This window comes from Ziziphus jujuba, chromosome 12 (genome assembly GCF_031755915.1).
Source record: "Ziziphus jujuba cultivar Dongzao chromosome 12, ASM3175591v1".
NCBI lineage: Eukaryota > Viridiplantae > Streptophyta > Magnoliopsida > Rosales > Rhamnaceae > Ziziphus > Ziziphus jujuba.
The window spans coordinates 12,593,889-12,621,352 of record NC_083390.1 but is presented as its reverse complement, the minus strand read 5'-3'; the positions used below and the strand labels follow the sequence as shown (position 1 = coordinate 12,621,352).

General features: G+C 34.5%; 2 protein-coding genes across 3 annotated transcripts; both read left to right on the top strand.

Moving 5' to 3' along the window:
• Nucleotides 1-19,181: 19,181 nt before the first annotated feature.
• On the top strand, nucleotides 19,182-21,513 carry LOC107434336 (amino acid transporter AVT1I). Of its 2 annotated transcripts, none has more exons than XM_025067442.3 (3): nucleotides 19,182-19,343; nucleotides 19,708-20,315; nucleotides 20,852-21,513. In XM_025067442.3, the coding sequence occupies exons 1-3, from the start codon at nucleotides 19,250-19,252 to the stop codon at nucleotides 21,362-21,364; spliced, it is 1,215 nt and encodes a 404-aa protein (XP_024923210.3). In that variant the 5' UTR covers nucleotides 19,182-19,249; the 3' UTR covers nucleotides 21,365-21,513. The 2 variants fall into 2 exon arrangements, with proteins under 2 accessions (XP_024923210.3, XP_024923211.3); XM_025067443.3 differs by having other exon boundaries at nucleotides 19,317-19,455.
• Nucleotides 21,514-22,657: 1,144 nt separating this feature from the next.
• On the top strand, nucleotides 22,658-24,793 carry LOC107434337 (pentatricopeptide repeat-containing protein At2g02980, chloroplastic). Its single transcript, XM_016045795.4, has one exon. It carries the CDS (start codon nucleotides 22,800-22,802, stop codon nucleotides 24,585-24,587), a length of 1,788 nt encoding a protein of 595 aa, XP_015901281.3. The 5' UTR covers nucleotides 22,658-22,799; the 3' UTR covers nucleotides 24,588-24,793.
• The last annotated feature ends 2,671 nt before the right edge of the window (nucleotides 24,794-27,464 follow it).

The following is a 27,464-nucleotide window of genomic DNA, read 5'->3' as shown; positions in this document are numbered from 1 at the left end:
GAAAAGAAAATTTTAAGGCATCTGAATCACATTATTTACTTTTCTTCTATTTTTTTTTCAAAGTTCTGAATAAATTATTTTTTATATGAGTTCTAATCTTTAGTTTTAGTTTTGGTAGTTTTTAATGCTTTTTAATAAGAAGGTGCTGTTTTACTTCAAGGCTTTTAGACTTTATGACAATTTTAGCCACATAATCTATGTAAACCCAAGACGTATTTAAAGCCAATGGAGTATTTTCCTTCTTGTTTTCATGCTTGTATTAGGTCATTTAGGATTTCTTTTGTTAAGGACTTTGAAGCAGGTGTTTAAGAAAACCAAATGACTTGTAATTAAGCTTAAAAGCTAACTTAGGTCACAAGTTAAAGCTACTTAAGGAGCTTGAGATGCTTAACCTACTTGGATAAGGTTGATGCGGCAAGTATGGATTTGACCTAATTATTAACCAATGAAGCATGTGACAATTTTTCAAGCCATAATGGTACTACTTTGCCATGAGGCAAAACTATATGAAAGAGGCAAATGTTAAGCTTCCATTAGACTATGGCAATAACATTGCATTCACACCACTTGTTGCTTCACTTTGAGGCACTTACTTTCATTTCCTTACGTGGACAGTTTTGTAGGTTCATGTTTCAATTATAATATACTAATAACAGCAATGGGTGGTAAATATTTTTAGCTAATATTGATATTCAAAATCAAGAATAAAGACTTAAAAACCCATCGGCTTTAAAAGACCTAAAAATCTTCACTCTTTGTTTTCATATCAGATAGCTAAAACTTCGACAAGGTCATATAACAAGAATTGAAACACCTTTTTTTTTTCTCCTTTAGAACCAACATTGCCTTACAAAATTAGAGCTTGTTTCAATCCTTTGTTAAGCAAGTTTTTAAGTGAGAAACCAAAGAACACCCATCAGTTTCAATGGCATTTTCTTATTTTTCAGCACCAATGAAAGTGAATAAACATGCCAAGATGAAATTTAGCATAGATAAATATGTGGATGTTGTTTTGTGTGATGTTGTGCCTATACATGCCGGACATATTATATTGGGTAGACCATAGCAATTTAATAAATATGCTACTCATTATCATCGAGAGAATTGTATTGTTTTTAGATTTGAAGGTAAGAAGGTCAAGTTGGAGCCATTGACTCCCAGGGAAGTATATAGAGACCAATTGCAAATACAACAAAGAAAGGAGGCTGAAAAGCTCAAGGATAAAGCTAGTATGGCACATACGGCTTCACCATCCATCCAAAAAGGTAAGTCCGAGCTTGCTCTTCAAGGTCAGCATTCTAAACACAAATTGAGTGGAAAAACCATGAGAAAGCCAAAAGGAGTGAGAAAAATAGAGAAAGCGGAAACCCAAAGTGAGAAACCCAAGAGAAAGGAAGAATGTGTGGTGGTCGAGAGAGAGAAAGGAAAAGAAAGAAAAGAAAGGAAAAATAAAAAATTTATTTGAGTTTTAAGGCTATCTTGAGTAAGAAACCATTACTAGTCATAATTTATAAAGCTAATTATTTGAATGATCAAACTAATCCCGAAGAACTTGAATTGCCAATCTATTTCTTCTTTTTTACAGGAATTTTTTGATGTTCTTCGGGATGAAATTCCAAATGGATTACCACCTATTAGAGGGATTGAACATCAAATTGACTTTGTTCCAGGGGTTTCCATATCAGATAGAACTGCATATAGCAATAATCCTGAAGAAACAAAGAAGTTACAAAGGCAGGTAAGTGAGTTACTTGACAAAAGTTACATTTGTGAGAATATGAGTCCATGTACTATTCCTATTTTGTTAGTGCCTAAAAAAGATGGTTCTTGGCGAATGTGTATTGATTGTAGGGCTATAAATAATATCACCATTAAATATAGACATCTAATTCCTAGATTAGATGATATGCTTGATGAATTGCATGGTGCTTGCATGTTTACTAAAATTGATCTTAGGAATGGATACCATCAAATGAGGATGAAAGAAGGTGATGAATGGAAGACTGTATTTAAGACTAAATATGGGCTGTATGAACGGTTAGTCATGCCTTTTGGATTAACTAATGCACCTAGTACTTTCATGAGGCTTATGAATCATTATATGTGTCCATTTATTGGTAAATTTGCGGTTATGTATTTTGATGATATTTTAGTGTATAGCCGAAACTTAGATGAGCATGTAGAACATCTTAGGCAAGTTTTAAATATTCTTAGGAAAGAAAGGTTATTTGCCAACATGAGAAAGTGTGATTTTTGTAAAGATGAGTTGGTTTTCTTAGGATTTGTAATAAGTGCTGCAAGTATAAAAGTTTATCAATCTAAAGTTCAAGCCATTCAAGATTGGCCGACACCAACATCTATCACAAAAGTGAGGAGCTTTCATGGTTTGTCTAGTTTCTATCAAAGATTTGTCAAGGACTTTAGCACCATTGCAGCACCTTTGAATGAAGTTGTAAAGAAAAATGTTGGCTTTAAATGGGGGGAAGTACAAGAAAAATCTTTTAATTTGTTGAAAGAAAAATTATGTAATGCACTTTTACTAGTTTTGCCAAAAATTTTTAAGACTTTTGAAATTGAGTGTGATGCTTCGGGTGTAGGTATTAGAGCTATTTTAATGCAAGAAGGGAGGCCCATAGCCTACTTTAGTGAGAAATTAAATGGAGCTACACTTAATTATCCGACATATGACAAGGAGATGTATGCTTTGGTGAGGGCTTTGAAAATGTGGCAGCACTATCTCATGCCAAAAGAATTTGTGATTCATACAGATCATGAATCTTTGAAGCATATTAAAGGTCAAGGAAAGCTCAACTCAAGGCATGTCAAGTGGATTGAATTTCCATATGTGATCCACTGCAAGAAAGGTAAGGAAAATGTGGTTGCTGATGCATTATCCTGAAGGTATGTACTCTTTTCTACCTTAGATGCTAGATTGCTTGAGTTTGAACAATTAAAGGAACTATATGACCATGATAGTGACTTTGGAGAAATATTTAGAACCTGTTTGAAACATTGATTTAATAAGTTTTACATATTTGAGGGGTATTTGTTTAGGGAAAACAAACTTTGTGTGCCTAATTGTAGTATTAGGGAGTTACTAGTTCGGGAAGGTCATGGGGATGGTTTAATGGGTCATTTTGGAGTTTTTAAAATTTTATCCTTGCTGCAGGAACATTTTTATTGGCCTAACATGAAGAGAGATGTTGAAAGAATTTGTGAAAGGTGCTTGAAATGCCGAAAGACCAAGTCCACATTGAAACCGCATGGGTTGTACCATTTATTGCCGATTCCTTCCTTTCCTTGGGTGGATTTATCTATGGATTTTGTATTCTTGGTTTACCTAGGTCAAGGACAAGTAAGGATTCAATATTTGTTGTTGTAGATAGATTTTCTAAGATGGCACATTTTATTGCACGCAATAAAACTGATGATGCATCTAATGTTGCTAACTTATTTTTCAAAGAAATTGTGAGATTGCATAGAATGCCTAGGACTATTATGTCAGATAGAGATGCTAAGTTCTTAAGTTATTTTTGAAAAACTTTGTGGGCTAAGTTAGATACTAAGCTATGTTTTTCAACTATTTATCACCCACAAACTAATGGCCAAACCAAAGTAGAGAATAGAACTTTGTCTGCATTGTTGAGAGCATTAATTAAAAGAAATTTGAGAACTTAGGAGGAATGTTTGCCACATGTTGAATTTGCTTATAATAGGTCTTTGCATTCAGTGACTAAATATACACCTTTTGAAATTGCTTATGGGTTTAATCCTTCGAGTCCATTAGATTTAACCATTTCTGACAGTACCCGCCCCGGGAACCCTCCCAGGACCTCCCGGGTGATCCCGCCTAGTGAAGTCCCACTAGACAATCCCTAGAAAATATCCAATGGAACCTCAACTTAAAAACATAGATAATCAAATACCAGCATTAACATTAATACCTCAATATATATATATATATAAATAATTCCACAACCGACCTACTTTACTATAGTCCATAACTACACACATGAGTACCATGGTCTCTACTGAGTCCCATAATTAAAATCAGAGCATTCTAAGAGTGTCAACAAAGTCTATGAGTACCAATAAATAATAAATAAGTCCAGAATATAACAATAGGTGAAGAAAGGATAAATACGGCTGCTGTGGTGGAAGGAAACAAGCGATAAGCTATGCGCGAGGTAGACTGCTACTAGCTGTCTGGGCCTAGGGGAACGAATTTAAAACAATAAAACGTGAGATAAAGAAATCTCAGTGAGTGGCATAGTATAATAGAAAAATAATGATTTATTTCTGAAAAATCTTTCTCTCAAGACCTCTCATTCCACTTGTTGAAAAGTTCCCCGTTTAAAAATTATTTCACAAAATCCAAACTTGTACCCCAATTAATATCATAAAAACCGATGCTAAAAAGTATGAATGAACGATCATTGTAATATTATGAAATGTCTCAAATCCAGATATAAACATTTGAGCATAAACTATAATAAATACAGTTCCACCAAATAAATATGAAAATGCAGAAATCACCACAATATCTGTAAATCAACAATATATACAAACATATACAATGTACCATACGATGTACCAATATACAAACCGTGGGATATACCCACTTCACGACCCTCAATATATGAACGGAGTCGTGGAAATAATAAATAACCGTCGAGATGTACCCAACCTCATGGTCCATGGCAATAATAAACCGTTGGATGATACCAACCTCAAGGCACCATGGCAATAATAATAAACCGTCGGATAAACTCGACCTCACAGTCCGTGGTAATAATAGATAATTGTTGGATGAAACCAACCTCGCGGTACTGTGGTAAACCCAGCGCGTGGTAATATAATATAATATAATACTGATCCAAGGTATTGGCATTACATGGTACATCAATTTAAAAATAACCAATATAGTATACATGAAACAATCTTGTAAGATTATATATATACTTTTCCAAATGATACTGTATCATAAATCATAATTTAACATTTAAACTTCCACCGCTTAATTAAATACTACCAAATCTCAAAACATCATTTCATACGAAAACCAGATGACCCGGTTCGACGATAAACGGGTCGAAACAACCCAGTTTGGACCCACGGGTCTGAGGAGAGAATTTATCGGGTTTTGGGGAAAAATGGGTATTTTGGGCTTTATTTCTTGTTTGACACACTTACCTAGGCTTATATAAAGCCTTGGGTCACTAACAGACAAAAACTGGGGACTGGCTTGGACATTGATTTAAAACTTATGCTTGAAACTTCTTAGAACCATAACTTTTTGTCCGTAACTTAGAATTTGGCGTGCCGCCAGTCTGTGAACTCGTATCGACGAGATCTACACAATGGTACCTCAGTCAAACCAAAAATATTGGCTATTGAAAAAGTCAACTTGAACCCATATATTATTCACTTGGTCAAACTTAGTCAATTTGGTCAAACTTGTTTAATCATGTATATTTTTTGGTACGGGGTGTTACAACCTACCCCCCTTAAAGAAATTTCATCCACGAAATTCGTACTTTAGTTTTGGAAGAGGTAAGGACACTGACTTCACATTTGATCCTCTCGCTCCCAAATCGCCTCCTCGACAATTTGGTTTCTCCAAAGAACCTTCACCAAAGCTATAGTTTTGTTGCGAAGCCTTTTCTCTTCCCTTCCTAAAATCTGCACTGGCTGCTCCTCATAAGACAAGTCATCCCTAAATTCAATCTCTCGTGTCTCCAACACATGTGATGGGTCTGAGATATACTTGCGGAGCATGGAATGTGAAAAACATCGTGGACTCGAGAAAGCTCCTCCGACAAGTCAACCCTGTAAGCCATTGGACCTATCCTCTCTACTATCTCATATGGTCCAATGTAGTGAGGACTTAACTTCCCTCGTTGTCCCAAAAGTACTACACCTTTCCAAGGAGAGAGCTTTAAGAATACTCGATCGCTAACCTCAAACTTAATATCCTTCCTACGCACATCCGCATAGCTCTTTTGCCTATCTTCTGCTGCTTTCAACTTGGCCCGTATAATATTGACCTTATCTACTGTCGCTTGAACAATCTCAGGGTCTAACATAATAGAGTTCGACATTGTCTCTCATACAATGCCTCATAAGGTGACATCTTCAATGTTCGAGTGATAGCTATTGTTGTAGGTGAACTTTGCTAAAGGTAGATAATCATTCCATTTCCCTTTGAACTGTAGCACACATGACCTCAACATGTCCTTTAAGGTCTGAATAGTCCTCTCAGATTGTCCATCGGTCTGAGGGTGAAAAGCGGTACTCAAATTCAACTTGACACCAAGTTCATTCATTAATCTTCGCCAAAATCTCAAAGTGAACCGTGGATCTCTGTCAGATATAATCAATGTTGACACTCCATGCAAGCTCACTATATGATTCATAAAGAGTTCCGCTAACTTTTGAGGAGAAAACTTCTCACGAACGGGTAGGAAATGTGCAGACTTAGTGAGTCGATCCACGATCACCCAAATACCGTCATGCCTCTGAACTGTGGGGGGAAAGCTTGAATACAGAATCCATCGTAATGCGCTCCCATTTCCATTCTAGGATGGATAAGGGCTATAGAAGTCCAAAAGGCTTTTATCTCTCTACTTTCACTTATTGGCAAATGAAACACTTGGATACATAATCAGCAACTTCTCTTTTCATCCCTGCCCACCAATAATGCTTTTTCAAGGTATGGTACATTTTGATGCTACCAGGGTGCATGGCATACGCAGAACTATGCGCTTCATCTAGTACTTGCCTTTTCAGCTCTTCATTTGCGGGAACACAAAGCCTAGAACCAATCACCAATGCTCTATTGCCTCTGATAGTGAAATCTGACTTCCCCCTTGTTTAGCTTTCCTTCTTATACTCATTAAGTAAGGGACTTCAAATTGGATCTCAAAAACACAATCCATAAGTATTAGTCATAGTCAAAAGCTAGAAAAAAGTCCTCATGAAGTATGCATGCACAAATTAACACCCAATTGTGCAACTCAAACATTAAAGAAATAGTGCAATCATAATCTTTGAGCAATATATCCATCTCCTTTACCTTAAGTTCAAATCCTTCTAAGTAAACAAATACTTAGTGCTCCTATGATCAGTAAGGGTCCGACAAGCAACTCTATACAAGTAGAGCCTCCAAGATTGCAATATAAAAAAATTCATTGCAACAAGCTCTAACTCATGAGTTGGATAATTCAGCTCGTGCTTCTTCAATTGTCTAGAAGCATAAGTAACAACTCATAACTTTCTAAAAAAAAAAAAAAAAAAAACTCCATGCCAATTCAAAAGAAGGCTTAGGACTTAAATCTAATTTTCTCGAATCAAATACTAGTGTCACAAAGTTAAAATGTAAATTATTCTCTTTACCTCCGATTACACTCCTAGTACTTGCAATTATAAGATCCATGTTCCTCATTGATTATCCAATTTCCTTAACCTCGACAAACATCTTTCTTTTAACCAAATTCATCAAAGTCATAAAACAAAGTTCCTTATATTTATTCCAATGGAGAGCTTTAGATTGCTTATAAAGCCTAAAGAAATCCTCAAGATTGTCAACACCAAGAAATATGAAGCCAAAAGATCAAGTCCGAGTCCTCTCATCATCTCAAATATCATTCTTGAAGATACCTCAAATTCTTCCAATTTCAAATAAACTCCAAGAATACATACCTCGAGCAATAAGAAATTTTAAATCTTAATTCTAATATCACAACCAAATACTATAAACTAGTTACAAGATTCTCAAATCATAAGAAAACATTTATTACTTGCTTATATTCTAGTTATGCCCCAAAAATCATATTTCTTAGGAGATTAAGTTATCATCAAGAATATCAACCACCTTAGATCCATAAAACATCATCGATATAAAACCCTCAATCTTCAAGAAAACAAAATATCAAAACCAAGATCTAAAATCATCATCCAAAAGCATATGCTACCAAACCAACTTATGAAATTCACCACTTAATTCTCAGCAAATTGTCCTACACAAGATCACCAAAATGCATAAACAAACTTTACCTATACTAGATTCTAATATTAAGAACCTTAATTTCCATGCAACGAAGATAACTACTCTTAAACACCTGACAAGGTTAAAAGAATCCTCCTATGGATGTGGAACCTTTCAGGTAACACCCCTAACGAACTTGAGTCATCTCGACTGGAGTAACATATTCATGTCAAACAAAAGAATGTGTGGTCCTTGAGCCAATAAAATATGTCCGTCACTATCAAGCGTAGATAATGTATCTGTCACAACATCAGAGTGATCCTCCTAATTGATCATAACATATACCTTACCTTTGGTAAGTTGTCATCCCTTCTAACCTCTACCTTTGGCTGTGGACGAAGATCGTTGTCCAGTGTTGATAGAATCTCTTGAAGTCTGGCCTGTTTATGTATCATATACTTTGTACCCATCAATCAGTTGAAATTGTGCACCCGGTCGTAAAGCTCTAGCATGACCATATTCTCGATAAGGTCAATCATTTTTAAAGTGTTTCGACTGCTTGTAATGAAAGCATGATCCATCCCATTGGCACTACCTATCATGAAACCTGCCACATAAGCTACCTCGGACTGCAGATCTCTAAAAACAAAAAAAAAACAAAAAACAAAAAAAACAAAAACAAAAAAAAACTACTATCGTTGTTCACTATCCATTGTTCTGAACCCTAAATGGTGTCTCAACTTTAACCTCTTAATCTTAATAAAGGTTGGAGAACAAAGCTCAATGTGAAATGTAGTCTTAAACTATGTTCAAGGGTGATGTCTCCTAGTCCTTCCATACATCCACCACTTCCTCGAGTTTCCTTCTAGCATAAAGCTAACTAATGTGACCTTGTCCTCAACCGGACATTGCATAGGATCTATGGAGCCATCACAACCAACTGCTCCACGTCTACAAGCCTACTTAACAGAATACCTAATAAACCCACTCCTCTCGAGTGATCAAGCCAGCGCTCGACAAGATGCTCCTCATAAGTGGGTGCATCCGTACTTTCGGATGAAGCCTGCTGAGACCTACGTCTACCTCTGCGCGCCATAAGGAAAAAAAAAAAAAGGATTTATTTCCATGAATAAAAGAAATGAAATCAATGTCAAGAAATAGGTTGGGAAAGTATGCAAAACATAAGATGAGTTTCACAGCAATGCGCAACCCCGAGGAATTTAGAACCTAAAGCTCTGATACCAAGCTGATAGGACCCGCCCCGGGAACCCTCCTAGGACCTCCCAGGTGATCCCGCCTAGTGAAGTCCCACTGGACAATCCCTAGAAAATATCCAATGAAACCTCACCTTAAAAACATAGATAATCAAACACCAGCATTAACATTAATACCTCAATATATATATATAAATAAGTCCACAACCGGTCTACTGTACTACAGTCCGATATATCGTTGGGAAAAAGCAGAAGAAAAGGGGTTCACGGGGAGAAGAAGGGAAGTTCGGAAAAGCCTAGCCGGCGGGACTATCAACCCCTTTCTATTAAGACCTCGGCACCAATCTTCAAGTTCAGATAGCAAGACAGTGAAGAGTTATCAGTGTGACCATGAAGCTGGGTGAGAGTGTATAGTGAGGCATATTGGGATAGGTCGATAAAAAAAAAAGGGCTTTTGAGACTCCGTTTTGTTAACAACAGGTACTGTTTCTGCCTTCACGGGTAAGGATCGTCTGTGCTATGAGTTTATCATAGCCTCGATAGTGATCTAAGGCAAGTAGAAATCTACACACATGAGTACCATGGTCTCTACTGAGTCCCATAATTAAAATCAGAGCATTCTAAGAGTGTCAACAAAGTTTATGAGTACCAATAAATAATAAATAAGTCCAGAAGATAACAATAGGTGAAGAAAGGATAAATACGGCTGCTGTGGTGGAAGGAAACAAGCGATAAGCTATGCGCGAGGTAGACTGCTACTAGCTGTCTGGGCCTAGGGGAACGAATTTAAAACAATAAAACGTGAGATAAAGAAATCTCAGTGAGTGGCATAGTATAATAGAAAATTAATGATTTATTTCTGAAAAATCTTTCTCTCAAGACCTCTCATTCCACTTGTTGAAAAGTTCCCCGTTTAAAAATTATTTCACAAAATCCAAACTTGTACCCCAATTAATATCATAAAAACCGATGCTAAAAAGCATGAATGAACGATCATTGTAATATTATGAAATGTCTCAAATCCAGATATAAACATTTGAGCATAAACTATAATAAATACAGTTCCACCAAATAAATATGAAAATGCAGAAATCACCACAATATCTGTAAATCAACAATATATACAAACATATACAATGTACCATACGATGTACCAATATACAAACCGTGGGATATATCCACCTCAATATATGAACGGTGTCGTGGAAATAATAAATAACCGTCGGGACGTACCCAACCTCACGGTCCGTGGCAATAATAAACCGTTGGATGATACCAACCTCATGGCACTATGGCAATAATAATAAACCGTCGGATAAATCCGACCTCACAGTCCATGATAATAATAAATAACCGTTGGATGAAACCAACTTCACGGCGCCATGGTAAACCCAGCGCGTGGTAATATAATATAATATAATACTGATCCAAGGTATTAGCATTACATGGTACATCAATTTAAAAATAACCAATACAGTATACATGAAACAATCTTGTACGATTATATATATACTTTTCCAAACGATACTGTATCATAAATCATAATTTAACATTTAAACTTCCACCGTTTAATTAAATACTTCCAAATCTCAAAACATCATTTCATACGAAAACCAGAAATACTATAGTGAAATATATTCACCATAAACCAATTTTAAGCACATAAAATTATAAAATATTTGATCGTGCTTAAAATTATATGATTTTCAATCTAGTTTCTCAAACCAAATAGTTTCCAAAATGATTTAAAATCTCAATTTAATTACCAAGATATTTAAATACCACAAGTCCATTTATGGACCCATTAAAATTTAAAATCACTTAAAATATTATCAAAAGTCATATAAAATAATAAGACATATATGTGAAAGCAAATATTTATATATGCACAAAACAACATTTCAATCAAATGATATATACGTAAAATATTTAAACCCCATATATACTATACTATATCCCAAATCATTTAAAAATGATATAACCACTTACAGGACTGTAGATGCTCATGCCTGCTCCTCTACAAGATTGCCTCCAGGCTCAACTCGAATGCCTGTAATATAATAAAATATTCCTCAGGCTCCAAAACAACTAAACCAGAGAGACTTATATAACCTAAATGTCTCAAAATAATTTACAGTACTACAAAATTGCATAAATTGGACACCGGGTAGTCCAATTATACCGCATGTTCTTAGGACCTGGTATCCAAAATTGGGGATTTTTACCCGAAGCCTAATATTTCAAAATCGAACCACCTAATGGGTCCTAATAATATCCAATTTCACTAATTCAACTCCAATTTTAACTAATTTGACTAATTTGTCCAAACATAGTCCCCAACTTATCCGAAAATTAACTAACTGATCCAAAAATGGAAAAATTATCAAACGACCTCCAAAATTCACAAACTTTATATTGACGGAAAGCCCAAGAGACAAAGAACTCATCAGTATGCTCACCTTGGTCCAAAGTTTCCTCCGGTGGCCGGAAAACACTGTTGAAGCGTCGGCCGAATTTCTCGTTATCGAATTTTTCAAACGTTGAAGAATCTGGACAAAATAACCATGGAAATGAGCTCAGAGGGGTCAAAAATAGTGGAAAAGGTTTATGGGTTGGCCTAAAAAGGTCAAAAAATGAGAAAATCCGATGACCTACCTCGTCGGCCGCCGTGAACTTCACCGGCCCAATCTGGGCGCGTCCGACCACTTCTCACCGTGAAATTTCACGGCTGAGCTCACCTTCAGGTGACCTTCCTAGGTGGCTGGCCCATGTAAGTGGTGGTTGGCCGAAAATGGGCAAAACGGCGGTGACCAGGTTCGACGGTAAACGGGTCGAAACGACCCAGTTTGGACCCATGGGTCTGAGGAGAGAATTTCTCGGGTTTTGGGGAAAAAAAGGGTATTTTAGGCTTTGTTTCCTGTTTGACATGCTTACCTAGGCTTATATAAAGCCTTGGGTCACTAACAGATAAAAACTGGGAACTGACTTGGACACTGATTTAAAACTTATGCTTAAAAGTTTTCAGAACCATAACTTTTTGTCCGTAACTCAGAATTTGGCGTGCCGCCAGTCTGTGAACTCGTATCGACGAGATCTACACAATGGTATCTCAGTCAAACCAAAAATATTGGCTATTGAAAAAGTCAACTGAACCCATATATTATTCACTTGGTCAAACTTAGTCAATTTGGTCAAATTTGTTTAATCATGAAAATTTTTTTGGTACAGGGTGTTACAATTTCCTTTAAGTGAATATGCTAATCTAGATGAAAAATAAAAAGCTGATTTTGTGAAGCAGATTCATGAAAAGACTAAGGCAAATATTGAGAGGAGGACCGAGGAATATGCAAGGAGTACCAATCAAGGCCGAAAATAAGTTATCTTTGAACTTGGAGGTTGGGTTTGGTTGCACTTAAGAAAGGAAAGGTATCCCAATCAAAGGAAGTCTAAGCTTATGCTTTGTGGCGATGGACCTTTTCAAGTTTTGAGTGGATAAATGACAAAGCTTACAAATTTGATTTGCTGGGTGAGTAGTTAGTGCTACATTTAATGTTGCTGATTTATCTCCTTCTGCTACAGGTGATGACTTTGATTTAAGGGAAATCCTTTTCAAGAGGAGGAGAATGATGAGAATCTGCCCACGCCCACACAAACGACAACTCGCTGGGGTGCTGACCCAATACGGATAAAGACCAGGCTGATCACTAGGGCTCAAGCTAAAAGGTTTAGGGAAAACCCTGCTGCCTTTATCCAGGAAGTAGTTCATTCTCAAGACGGCTTGTCCATACCCAAAGATCCAAGACCTATTTTGAGCATAAAAGTGGTGGAAGCTGATACGGACCCGGGCAGTGGTTTTGGTGCATGTATGGCTTCCAGACAGCATAAAATGGTTCCAATGCTTCATGGATTCAATGCATATGTCCAAGAGATCATGGAATCAAGTCAAGGCAGCTTTAAAGGCAACCAAAAAAGGGTTGTGTACATGGTGAAGTACTTAATAAGGCAACAATAAGGCAGCTTCATAGTGAAGTAATCAATAAGACAGCAACACTTGTCAAAATTTTAGGAAGCATGTAATGAAGTTACCTTTACACATATACCTACTTCACCATGAAGCACTTAGAAATTATTGGTACTTATGTTCGACAATGGTGTGCTTTCATACCAATTTAGTAACCTATAAATATGCACAACATTTCAATGAATGAATGAATTTTAAGTTTTGGCACAATATCTTAGTTTTTCATTTGAAAACAAGAGAAACATCCATATTCGCCTTAGTGGAAAATTTCAGCAGCTTATTCAAACCAACAAGACTAAGCATTACAAAACACTTCCAAAATCAATTTCCAACAGCTTTGAATCCTTGTCCTCTTTAGATAAACCTTGCCTTTCATCTTTTATTAGATCATTTAGAACCTATTTTGTTTAGGGTTGTAAGTAGGTATCAAAAACATTAAATGACTTGTGATTAAGCTTAGAATCCAACTTAGGTCATAGACTAAGAAAGCTACTTAAGAAGCTTAAAGAGCTTAACATACTTAAAGAAGCTTTATGATGTGACAAGCACGGATTTTACATAATTCTCAGCCAATGAAGCATGTGACAAGTGTCAAGCCATGAGGAGATTACTTCACTATGATGCAAGCTATGTGAGAGAGCAAAAAGTCAAGCTTTCATTGGATCATGATGATGGCATTACATTCACAACATCTATTGTTTCATTTTGAAGTACTTCACTCTCATTTGCTCACATGGACACTTTTCATGCTTATTTTGATTGTAATATATTAACAATAACATTGATTGAAAAAAAAAAAGAAGTATATATTAACAATAACATTGATTGAAAAAAAAGAAGTTTTTCTAGCTCATATTGATATTGAAAATTGAGAACAAAGACCTAAAAGGCCATCAGTTTTAAATAAGCAGCACAAAATCTTCAATCTTTGTTTTCATATCTGAGAGCCAAAACTTCAACAAAATCATATTACCATAAGCCAGACATTTCTTTTCGTCTTTATAACCAACCTTGCCTTGCTATAAGGACAATCAAATAACTAAATTTAGGGGTAGGATTAATGACTTTCATACTAACTAATCTAACTTGTTTTGACTTAAGTGTTTGTTTGTCTCCTTGAGTTTTTGGTGATATTTGATATGTTTTGTGTGTTTTTACAGGAAAAGCTTCAATTATGGAAACGAAGGAGTATTTGCACAATTTAAGGAGCTTTTAAACTATTTTCGAAGCATCTCATCTTGGAAGCCAAAAGATAAGCATTTTCATGGAAACGTCTTGATTTCGAAACATATTTTTAAGCATCTAGCATCATCTTAAGCTAAGAAGATAGTCAAAGAAGAATCCTAAAACCCTATCTGTATGGAGATGAAGTCAAGGGCATGCCTACTTTAGGGAATGGGGTATACACACCACTTTTGAAAAGTAACGTACCTTTGGAAAGTAGTTGTGGCATGTTCTCTCTTCCTAAGAGAGCATACATGCCACCCTACACCCTTTCATCAGAGTTTAGGCATGTGCATGCTCAATGGAGTACAAATGCCCAAGCATAGCAAAATGACCTTTTTTCTTGGATTTTCACTACCTGACTTGTGTTTTAGTGAAGCATATGAGGGGCATGTGACTTAATATGGTCTATTTGATCAAGATATAATGATTTTTAGACAAAAGAAACTAGGGTTTTGGTCTTGTTTTTAGAGATGGAGGCCATGATTTTCTATAAAAGGCAATTTCGCATAAAGCAAAGAGGAACTTTTGGAGAGGAACAACACATAAACATAGAAAGAGAAGCTTTAGTTATTGAGGGAGCTTTTGGAAAAGAAGAACACACCACCAAATTTAGAGAGGGAAAGTGCTTTCTAGAGAGAATAGCTTTAGGATTTGAATATTGCTTGAAGAAACCAAGAAATTTGAGCATCAAGGGCCTTTATCTCTTTTGTTTCTTTTGATCTTTCTACTTTCTCTCAATTTGTTTAGAGATTTCTTGGGATTTTATATGAAAATAATAATTAATATGGATTTCTCTTTATATTATGTGTGGGCTTTATTTATATCTGTGAATATGTAATAGATATTTGATGCAGGGCCTTGATGTAGCTTAGATTTGGATTGTGATATTACAACTTAGTTAATCAATGATACAATTCCTTTTCCATTATTTGTGTTTCTTTGGATTAATTAACGAATACACTTAATTAGATTGAAAAATTGGTTAGGCGCTGTTGAGATTTGTGAATCTTAGCTTAAGAAAGCATAATTTGCAAATTGATCACTAGAAAGACATGACATAAGTTCTAACTGGAGCTTGAAGAACCATATTGGAGCTTAGGTAGCCTCAATCAAAGTCATAATAAAGTTTGAGAGAACCATTTGAGACTAAAATTGTAAAGAGAACTTAATTACGTAGTTAATTAGTAGAAGTAGGAAGAGATTTTAATTTGAGTAAAATTTCCATATATTTTGCTTACCTTTAGAGAGGGAGTAAGTGAATTTGGAAACCCTTCTGTAAATAATTAGATTGGAATTGGTCATCAATCACCAATTAAATAGCCACATGATAAGTCTAAGTAAAATCAAGGTCTTAAATGTTTAAATTCATAGATTTCCTTGCATAATAATTGGTGGTTGCCTATTCTTTCCAATTATTTCAAATATATTAGATTAGTAATTAGTATGCAGTGCTTAGCTTAATTTCTATATGTTTGGTTACCTAAATAAAGTTTGGTTATCATTATGGTAATGACCTGGTTTTGTAAGTCTAAACAATTATCGTGGAAACGATACTTTACTATATCTCAATATTACTTGCGCGACTTGTATACTTATGTTAATCAATCACATATAACTAGGCTCATATCACGTTGATTTAATGGTTTTATCATTTTTATTTCCTTATCAGCCATTGATCTCTTCAAAAACTGAGTTTTAAAAAATACATTTATGGTTTATTTGATACTTAAAGAGTTTATTTTTGTCTAAATAGAATTTTATTATGCCGTTAAATCCATCTTAAACCGTTATTTGATTTTTAAATTTTAACTCTTAAAGCGATCTAATGACTAATTAAATAAAACTTAAATATTTAAGTAAAGTTGACTTGACTGGTATACCATTCATACATTCATGTAAAAGGTCATGTGTTCAAGATATCCAGATATAGGGCTAAAGAAAGGGAGAGGGGAAGGAGGAATTGCTATCAATGATAAAAATAAATAAATAAATAAATACCTAATGCTAAAACCATTAGATTGATATGATTTGAGCCTAAATCTGTCTCTCTTTCTCTCTCTCTCTCTCTCTATATATATATATATATTATGTAATATATACACATCATGTTTTTTTTTTTTTTTTTGGGTGCTTATTATATACACATAATACTTTGTCCGTGAATAACTAATTTGTATATATAGTGGAAAAAAAAGAGCATCTTATTAAAGTGAGCAGAGATGTGCTAAATTAAGCTTACAGCTAGCTAGCTATACCTACTGATTATGATGCCGCTAAAGGGATCTGAATATGCATAGTTATAATAGTCATTTCGAATACTATGCATATGTATGCGACCAAGAGAATTGAGAGATCAAAATGGAGGGTGAGAATGATCCCATACTCTTCCTTTGGAAATTAATTGCCTGCGCCACAATATGTGGATATGCCATGTCTTTGCCACTAGTACTCATGACTTATGAGGTCACACCAATTGAGCTGATTAGATCATGCGACAACTTTGCTGGCAGGTCGGAGATGCTTAGGAAAATTAGGGACCAATCCATCTTTCATTTTGCATGAAGTGCATGTTCTCAATTAAACAAGAAAATCAAAAAGCGAAAAAAAAAAAAACAATTTAATTATTTCATTAGGAAATAAAGGGAAAATACCGAAAACAAGAACAGAATGTCCAGACAACTAGGAAACTTTGGCTTTAATACACCTCATTAGGGCAAACAAGCAGTCAAAATATAGCTAGTAGCTGGTTCCATTTAAGATTAATGGCACTTTTTATGTTTGATTTTTAGAGTTTTGTAATTTAGATCCTCATTTTCCAAAATAGTTGTTTAGATCTTCAAATTATTTAGTTTTTTTGCAGATAGTGAAATCTCAACTTAGCCAAACAAACTATAGCTGTTTTATCAAGAATTTATTCTTATAATAGAATTGAAAACATAAATCTCTGGAGAAAGAGAAGAAAACAACCAAGTAGATGAAATAATTATCAATTTGTATGATCAAATTGGAACATACAAATTGGAAATTGGATAAATTTGTTACGAATTGAAAATTTGAGAATTTAAATTACAAAATCATGAAAGTCGAAAAGATTAAAATACAATTAACATATATTTTATTTTATATACTAATTAAGAAATAAGGTGCTCTGTGGAGTCCTTGTTTCCCTCTTGTTTTTTATTTTATTTATTTACTACTATTAGCAAATGGCGTAAAGAGCTTTACATTGAAAAAAATATATATATATATATGATATTAAATTTTCATAGGTATAGAACGATCACCTATTCTTCTATATTTGTATGATTATATTTTTTTTTCTTTTTTTCTTTTTTTCTTTTTTGTTTCTATTTTTATAAAGTATCCAATCCCTCCTCTTTTCTCTAGACTTCTACTGAAACCATTCCATTAACGGAATGCGGGTGTGAACTTGTGATTATGAGGCACAAAATGCATGAGATGGAGTGGAAAAGTAGACGTTTCCTTAACGATATACATAAATATATGAACTCATATTTTAGTCATGTAAAGAGTATGAATTTAACAACCTACAAAAAAATAAAGAATTAGAAACCTACGTTCTACTCGCGGCTAAAGATTTAAAGAATAATGCAACAGTACTATTATAAATTGAAAATATATTTTTAGCTCGATCCCCATGTAATTATGATTAAAAAATTAAAGGCAAATAAAATTCACACTAAACATATGTCGCATCTACAAAGCGTTTTGTAATTCCAACAGTTTTTAATCAACAATGCTCTAAAGATCAACTCGCTAAAAAGTCATACATTTTGCCCTTCCAAAATTTTCAATGGCTTCGTAAGGAAACTACATATTAATTGTGACACATTTTTCAAATTGCAAATTTGTTTATTTTTTGTTCATTGTTTGGTCACCTTGTTTTTAATTAACCTCATTGGAGATTGAGATCATGAATTTCTAGTTCTACTTAATTGATTTGTATAATATGTGTGTTTGGTTGCTCATCCATATCCCGTGGCGAGCTGATTTAAAAAATTTCTAGTGGCTTTATGGATTGTAATGGGTATAGAGATAAAAAAAAACTTTTAAGGTCTGAATGTCTATTTGGTGGACATTTAATTCTATATAAAATTTATATCTAATGGTAATGTTTAAATTTTAACTAATTAATAATGTATATATTCTTAACAAAGATTATATCTGTTAGACCATCTAAGATAGATAATTTCTTTGATAGTATCAATTTATTTTTTTTATTAAATCAAATTGATATAATATTTAGACAAAACCATTAGAGATATCTTTTTTGAATAAATATTTACATTTCTAGGGTAGCAAACAAAATTCAGCCATCCACAAAGCCGGTAAGATGGTTTTATATCTTATTCCAGTAATAAATACCAAAAATAATTTATAATATTTATCAAATCTTGATGCAAAATGGCCCGTTTGAATTAAAATAAATGAAACTCAATTGAATAAGCAAATGTTATTTGGAAAAGTTTTATTTTTTTGATAAAATTAATATAAAATTTAATAATTGTTGGTGACATGTGAGTGGAATTCCTTTATAAAGTTTGACTAGTAATTTTCACCGATTGCAGATGACATGCCTCTAATTGCTTTTTATTGTTGAACTTTGAATGGCTTGTCTACTCATACACCCACTATCTCCTTTTCTGGAGGGAGACTTTTTTCTCTTTAATAAAATGGAATACTTATGGAGATCCTTTGACACCCACTTAGAAAATCCAATATATAGTGCCCTTATATAAGATTAGAGGGCAACAAAAGAAAAGTCTCAAAGCAAAGAAAATGGAGATCCAAAATCAAATATCACAGCCACAGCAACCAAGCAAAGGCACTACCATAGTCAGAACTTGTTTCAATGGGATCAATACATTATCAGGTCTGGCTCCTTGTGGGCAAAATATGCACCGGTATTCACTTCTTAGGCACTAGCCTTCTAACAAGGAAATCCTTGGCAATAAAACAAATTTGAAGCTGTCAAGTATTTTCTTGTATGTACCAATTACGCCAACTTTATGATATATGCTAATAATTTACTGCATATGTATCGATCAATCTTTATAGTCATTTTCTGATTAAAGGTAGCTTTTCTTTTTTCTTTTTTCTTTTTTTTATTCCTAACCCTCTTTCATATTTTATCATTCAAAAAGCATTTTATAAGCTTACAATGCTATATGCTTTTAAAATTTTATTTTTCTGTTCGGAGAATAATTTATAGATTTCGTACATAATCATTTTTTCAGGTGTGGGAATACTGTCAATTCCATATGCACTTTCAAAAGGAGGGTGGCTGAGCTTAATACTTCTTTTCATGGTGGCTATGCTGTGTTTGTACACAGGGTTACTTCTTCAACGATGTATGGACACGAGCCCCCTTATAAAAACTTATCCGGACATAGGACATGCAGCTTTTGGGCACAAAGGAAGAACCCTGATATCTGCGTTCATGTACGTGGAGCTGTTTTTAGTAGCGGTTGAGTTTCTGATACTTGAAGGCGATAATATGGACAAGTTATTTCCAAACACTAGTTTTAAAATCTTAGGCCTACAACTTAAAGGTAAACAATGTTTTGTTCTACTCACTGCCCTTATAATATTGCCAACTACATGGCTAAGGAGCTTGGGGTTGCTGGCATATGTGTCGGCTGGAGGGGTTCTGGCTTCGGTCATTGTGGTGGGTTGTGTTTTATGGGTTGGTGTAATTGATGATGTCGGATTTCATGAAGGAGGTATGCTTGTAAATTTTGGAGGACTTCCCACAGCTATAAGCTTGTTTGTCTTCTGTTACTGTGGTCACGCAGTTTTTCCCACATTATGCAATTCCATGAAAGATAGAAGCCAATTTCCAAAGGTAAAAAAAAAAACTTGTGCTGGGAGTGTTTTTCATTGTTTTTTCGTCTTTTTGTTTTTTGTTTTTTGTTTTTTTTTTTTTTTTTGGCTGCTTATTATTTGTTTGTTTTTTTTTTTTTTTAAAAGCATCTTCTATCTAATTTTTTTTGTTTTCTTCCTTTGTACTTATCATTCATATATTGTCATTTCATTTATAAATATTAATAAATAAATAAAATAAAATAAATGAAAAGAAGTATCTACTTTAGAATGTGGGGTTAGATTATATTACTAATATTATAGAACATGAATGAGAAATAATAAAAAGGAAATGGAATCTCTCTGTTTTTTTAATTATTAAAGAAATGGTTAATACCTTTGTGATAACATAAACCCATAGAGTATAGAAATATGATTGCAATATGATAACAACTTATTTCGCTTGAGCAAAAGAAAAAGTAATAGTGTTTCACCAAAAAAAAAAAAAAAAAAAAGTAATAGTGGTTATATTGATAATATTATTTGGACTTATCAGCTTTCTTTATTTCCTTATTGCAGGTATTACTTGTTTGCTTTATTACAACCACTATCAACTATGCATCAATGGCCATAATAGGCTACTTGATGTACGGAGAATATTTGAAATCTCAAGTGACATTGAACCTTCCTTTAAGGAAAATTAGTACAAAAATAGCAGTTTGTACCACATTAATAAATCCTCTCACAAAATATGCAGTTATAATTACTCCTATTGCCTCTGCTATTGAAGATAACTTCGTTTTTCGCAACAGCCAATTAATTAGTATCCTCATTAGAACATTACTTGTGATAAGCACAGTATTTGTGGCTTTAGTGGTTCCATTTTTCGGGTATATAATGGCCTTTATAGGTGCGTTTTTGAGTGTGACAGTGTCATTGTTGTTACCTTGCCTGTGCTACCTTAAGATTAACAAAGCTGCTAGGAATTTTGGGTTTCAGTTGATAATAATTCTGGGGATTTTGGTCGCTGGGTCTTTTGTCGGTGTAGTAGGTACTTATACTTCGTTGAAACAACTTATAACCCATCTCTAAAATTCAGGATTATGGTACATTTTAAGCTCTTTTATAGATATGATTCGGATCAAGACTTGAAGCCTTCAGAAAGTGTTGATAAGAATTGCTCACTGCTATGTTGTCATTCGTTTATTAAAGTTTATTAGAGAGAGAGAGACAGAGAGAGAGAGAGAGAGAGGGGGGGGGGGGGGGGGGGGGAGACTGCTGTGGTGTCCCTATTGGGACGAGTGTGCGCACGTTAAGCTTGTAATGTATATATAATTTTATAATAAGATTTTCGAAGAATATAAGCTTTTCTTAGCCAATAATGGAAAACACATTGATCTGTGGAAAATTAGTTTTTATGCTTGAAATATCCAAGCAGCTTGATCTGTAGCTAGAAAAAGAAGTAGATAAAGGATGGGGAACAACTACATTAAAACCCCATCTCGTGCAATAAGATCCACGCACACCATATGCAGCCTTTCATACACGTCAAGACATCACGGTTATGTAATTTGCTAATCAGCTTTCAATTAAATAAATAAATTAGGCAGGTTGTTGGAACCTAATTAAAATATTATTAATTGCTTTTCTTAAAGAATATATTAATAATTACTTAAAATTATTTTATATTATTTAACTTTCCTTATTTTTGTAAATTTTATGGTTTAAACTATTTTATAGCAGCCATAATTTTCTAGTTAGAAATCATTGATTTTAATAATCAATAATTCTTATATCAATTACATGACAAATCATAAAAATTACCGTATTATATTTGAAATTTTAGATTTGAATTCAAATATTAATTATAATATATGATCATATAATATTCTTTAATTTATAATAAAATGCTGATTAAGTTGGTAGTAATTTGAAAATTTTAACCTAATCAAAAATAGGAATTGGAGTTCAAATAACTTATTAGAAGAAAAAATACTTATGAATGCTTAAATTCTCAAACGGAGAATAGATTTATTCAATCATCTCTTCGCATAAATTCTCAAATAAAACCCTCGTTAAGGCTCATCATATTGGAATCATAACAAAGAACAATGATATGCCAGCACATTTTTTAAAGAAATTAAGGAAGAAAAAAGAATAATATGTTGTGCCCTTGGTAAAATATATTATCTGCTGTCTGCAAATACAAGCAATTCTTTCAAAATAATATTTAAATTAAAAAAGAAATTAACATACTACTTTTGAAAAAAAAAATATTATTCATCAGAAAATTGATAAAAAAATTCAAATTATAAACTTTTCTTTAGTTTTAGACATTATTCATCGTCGCTAACATGGCAGCCAAAATAATTTTCCTTTTTGGCTTTTTCGGCAAAATTAAAATTTCTGGTATTTGAGAAGGTTAGAAAAAGACAAAAAATAATAAATAAATAAATAAATGCCCACCTCATCCGCCCTCTTTCATCCTCTCGAGACTCCGTCTGAAACTTTTCTGTAAGCACTTTGCATGGCAGCCCCACCTCTTCAAATAAGCCCCTTTTCTCACCCCAAAACCAAAACCAATACAAACACTCCCCTCTCTCTCATACCCAAGTGCAGATCTCTCTCGGAGCTCAAGCAAATCCAAGCCTTCACCGTCAAAACTCATCTCCAATATGACATCTCTGTCCTCACAAAGCTCATCAACTTCTGCATACTCAATTTTAACTCCGCCTCCATGGACTATGCCCACCAACTGTTCGACCAAATTCCTCAACCCGACATTATCGTCTTCAACACTTTGGCCCGAGGCTACGCGCGCTCTGATACCCCACTTAGAGCGATTTCGCTCTTCGCTCAAATTCTATGTTCTGGACTTCTCCCGGATGACTACACATTTCCATCCCTCCTCAAGGCTTGCGCTAGTGCCAAAGCCATGGAAGAAGGTAAACAATTGCATTGCCTTGCCATCAAACACGGCCTTAGCCTGAATGTTTATGTATGTCCAACCCTCATCAACTTATATAGTGAATGCAATAATGTCCATTCGGCGCGTCGAATTTTTGATAAGATTCAGGAACCTTGTATTGTCATGTATAATGCCATCATTACTGGGTACGCTCGAAGCAGCCAACCAAATGAGGCATTGGCTTTATTTCGAGAATTGCAGACGAGTGATGTTAAGCCCACTGATGTTACTATGCTTAGCGCTCTTTCGTCGTGTGCTTTGCTAGGAGCATTAGACTTGGGTAGATGGATACATGAATATGTTAAGAAGAATGGGTTTGATAAATATGTGAAGGTGAACACAGCGCTTGTGGATATGTATTCCAAGTGTGGAAGTCTGGACGATGCAGTTTGTGTGTTTGAGAATATGCCTGTGAGAGATACCCAGGCCTGGTCGGCTATGATTGTGGGATATGCTACTCATGGGCATGGTTCAAGGGCCATTTCTTTGTTTGAAGAAATGAAGAGGGCAAGAGTTAAACCTGATGAGATTACATTTCTGGGTCTGTTATATGCTTGCAGTCATGCTGGATTTGTGGAGGAAGGTTTTAGATATTTCTCTGGCATGATTGACAGATATAAAATTGTTCCTGGGATCAAGCATTATGGATGTATGGTGGATTTGCTAGGCCGGTCTGGACGCTTAAGGGATGCCTACAAGTTCATAGATGAGTTGCCAGTTAAGGCAACACCAATACTCTGGCGAATCTTGTTATCGGCTTGTAACAGCCATGGAAATGTAGAACTGGGAAAACAGGTGATGGAACGGATATTGGAATTAGATGACTCTCATGGTGGGGACTATGTGATCTTATCAAACTTATGTGCTAGAGCTGGGAGATGGAAAGATGTGGATTTCTTAAGGAAATTGATGAAAGATAAAGGAGTGGTAAAGATTCCTGGATGTAGCTCCATAGAAGTGAACAATGTAGTTCATGAGTTCTTTTCAGGGGATGGGGCATCTTCTGTTTCACCAGCGTTGCATCAGGCATTGGATAAGTTGGCTGAGAAGTTAAAACTTGCTGGGTATGTACCTGACATTTCTGTAGTTTCTCATGCTGATATGGAAGATGATGACAAAGAACTTACTCTTAGATATCATAGTGAGAAATTGGCCATTGCTTTTGGGCTCCTGAAAACTCCCGCTGGAAGAACAATCCGGGTAGTGAAGAATCTTCGGGTATGTGGAGACTGCCATTCTGCTACTAAATTTATATCATTGATCTCTGGCAGACAGATAATTCTTAGAGATGTTCAACGATTCCATCATTTTAAAGAGGGAAAGTGCTCTTGTGGGGATTATTGGTAATCAACGTTTACGAACAACGTATGATTTATATTGCACAAGTGTACATCCCTTCACCTCATTTCGTATAAGAAAATGCTGCCATGCAATGTGTGAATGCTGTCAAAAATTGATATTTTTTTGAGGGCTACTACTATGCGCATATGTATGGATACACATGAATCTCGACCATTAAAAAGCAAATGGGTTTGGACTTTGAACAGGTTTCACTTACTACCGTTTCAGCATGTTACAACTTTAAAAACGCACAGTAGTTATAATGATTCATTGCAATAATATGTGATTAACATATTAAAGCATAGAAAATATAAATTAAACTTAAATACAAAAAGTGACTTCAAAAGTAATTTGTAATTTAAGATTGACACAAAATGATAAAAGTACATATTAGTAAAAAATAAAAATAAAAAATAAAAAAACAAAGAAAGTGATTTTAAAAGGTAATAACTAATTGATTTTGATTTGTTGTATATTAAATAAGTGAAAGAGTGATCAATATGAAATGTGATCAATACACAAAAAGATTAATCACATTATTTATAATATGAATACATGTATGTAATTTGGTCATAAATATATCATAAAGGCCACAAATGTATAATTAATAACAGTTACATAAATATAACTTGGTTATATATGTATAATAATAATAATTGTTTTAGTTGCTAGGTTTTGTTTGTGAAAGCATTTTGAAGTGTTTTGAAGTATTAATTTTGATACTATTGGTTGATTTTGACATCGTGAGTTGTTATGGAGGTATTTTATGCTTATATTTTAAAGTTCAATATAGATGTTCATTTTATTCTGTGAAATTGAGTAGAAAATTGTTGTTGGAAGTTATTGCTAGGAATTATCTGAAGCTAATAAAGTTTTTGTGAAGTTATTGCTTGTCATCGAAGTGTGGTTTTGCATATTTAAGTAATTTTTGTAGGAAAATTTGAAAATAGAATTTGACGAATCAAGTTCTAGGAGGAGGACTGGAACAAATTACTAAGAGACTCCATTTGTCTATATTTCTAGATTATTTTTAATTGTGGAAGCATATGAGAGATGTTTAAAGCTTGGAACGAAGAGTATTGTGATGGACAAACAACATAGACCGAGAGGGATCAATCCCTTGCATTTTAGATTGCCAATTAAGAAGGAAATCTTATTTTCAAGACTTGAAGAACTACATCAAAAGTGCAGAAAAGAAGCATTTGGGTGACCTTAAAATTCAGTTCTAAGCTCTCTTCCTTGGAATTTTTAAGAAATCTGAAGAAATTTTGAATGGGTATCTAAGAGTAGAGGTCAAATTTTATATGTAGCTTTTGAGTATAGGATTTTGCTTTTCTATATTGAAATTTCCATCACTACTTGATTAGAGAATCATGGCAATTGTTAGCAATGAACTATGCAAACCTGAGATCAAGCAAGGCAAACCCAAGACCAAGCTAAAATGCCTTGGCCAAGAAGTCATAACCTAAGTTGCTTTGTATTTTTGCTTGTATTTTGTTCTAGCAATTTTGTGTAATCTAGGCTAGATGAGTTGGTGCACAAAGACACCAAAATGTGTTATTTAAAGTGTATCAACCAAATCAAGGTTTAAGAAAACTAAGCACCTCGATAACACGAAAAGCACATTGGTGACAAGGATCATATCATAGAAGCTACTTGGTGACATAGAGCTTCATCATTCGGCCTTTCTCTCATCCAATGCATGGAAGGACATGTGTCATCATGCATGAGGACTACTTCAACATGAAGCACCTAATGAGGCACCAACACTTGTCAACAACTTAATAAGGATGGTGAAAGTTACCGTGCACATGTGATTTGCTTCACCATGAAGGACTTGTTTTGTATTGTTGCTAAAACTGGCCATGGTGTGCTTTCACACCTATTTTGTATATTATAAGTATGTATTACATCTCAATGAATAAATTGTATTGAATTTTGGAGAAAATACCTTAGTTTCCATTTTAAAACCAAGAGAAACACAAACCAGCCAAAAGTGGAAAATTTTTCCAGCAACTTATTCAAATAAGCTGAATACATCTAGATTCCAAATCAATTCCAAGCTTTGAAAAACCTTGATCTCTTTAGATTAACCTTTCCCTAATCCTTTCAAATTGGTATCAAAGACTTGTTTTTATAAATCCTTGTTCAAAAACCGATTGAAAACTCACAAAACATAAATCGGCTTTAATGGCATCCTCGCACTTTTCAACACCTTCATCTCCTATCTTTGATGGCCAAAACTATCCTATTTGGGCAATCGAAAAGAAAGCCTATCTTTAAGCTTATGACCTTTGGGAGCTTGTTGAGGTTGATTACGAGATAGAACCATTAAGAGCAGGTGCTACTGTGAATCAAATCAAACTTCATCATGAAGAAAATACAAGACTTTTTAAGACTCTCACAGCAATGCAAGCTGCTGTGACCAATGACATCTTCACTAGAATTCTGACTTGTACAACACCTAGACAAGCTTGGGAAGAGCTTCAAGAAGAGTTCCAAGGAAGTACAAGATCAAAAAAAATGCAGCTGCTCAACCTTAGAAGAGAATTTGAAAATTTGAAGATGTTGGAGCTTGAAACCGTGAAGGAATTTTCCAACAAACTTATGAAGATTGTTAACCAAATCTGGTTGCATGGTGAATCCTTTCCAGACCAAAGGATTGTTGAAAAGATCCTTATATGTGTTCTAGAGAAATATGAAGCAAAGATCTCAACTTTGGAGGAAACAAGAGACCTTACACAACTCACAGTTGCTAAATTGATCAATGCCTTGCAAGCCACAGAACAAAGGAGGAGTCTTCGGCTACAAGGTGAATCAAGCTCAAGTGAAGCAGCCCTTGCAGTAAATAACAAAGGCAAATCAATTTAGCAACCAATGCCT

Bases quoted from the DNA above. Each gene is read 5' to 3' on its own strand.
- LOC107434336 (XM_025067442.3), top strand. From the start codon at position 19,250: ATGGAGATCCAAAATCAAATATCACAGCCACAGCAACCAAGCAAAGGC. The intron at 19,344-19,707 runs GTCTGGCTCCTT...TCATTTTTTCAG, and splicing joins TGGGATCAATACATTATCAG to GTGTGGGAATACTGTCAATT. The intron at 20,316-20,851 runs GTAAAAAAAAAA...TCCTTATTGCAG, and splicing joins ATAGAAGCCAATTTCCAAAG to GTATTACTTGTTTGCTTTAT.
- LOC107434337 (XM_016045795.4), top strand. From the start codon at position 22,800: ATGGCAGCCCCACCTCTTCAAATAAGCCCCTTTTCTCACCCCAAAACC.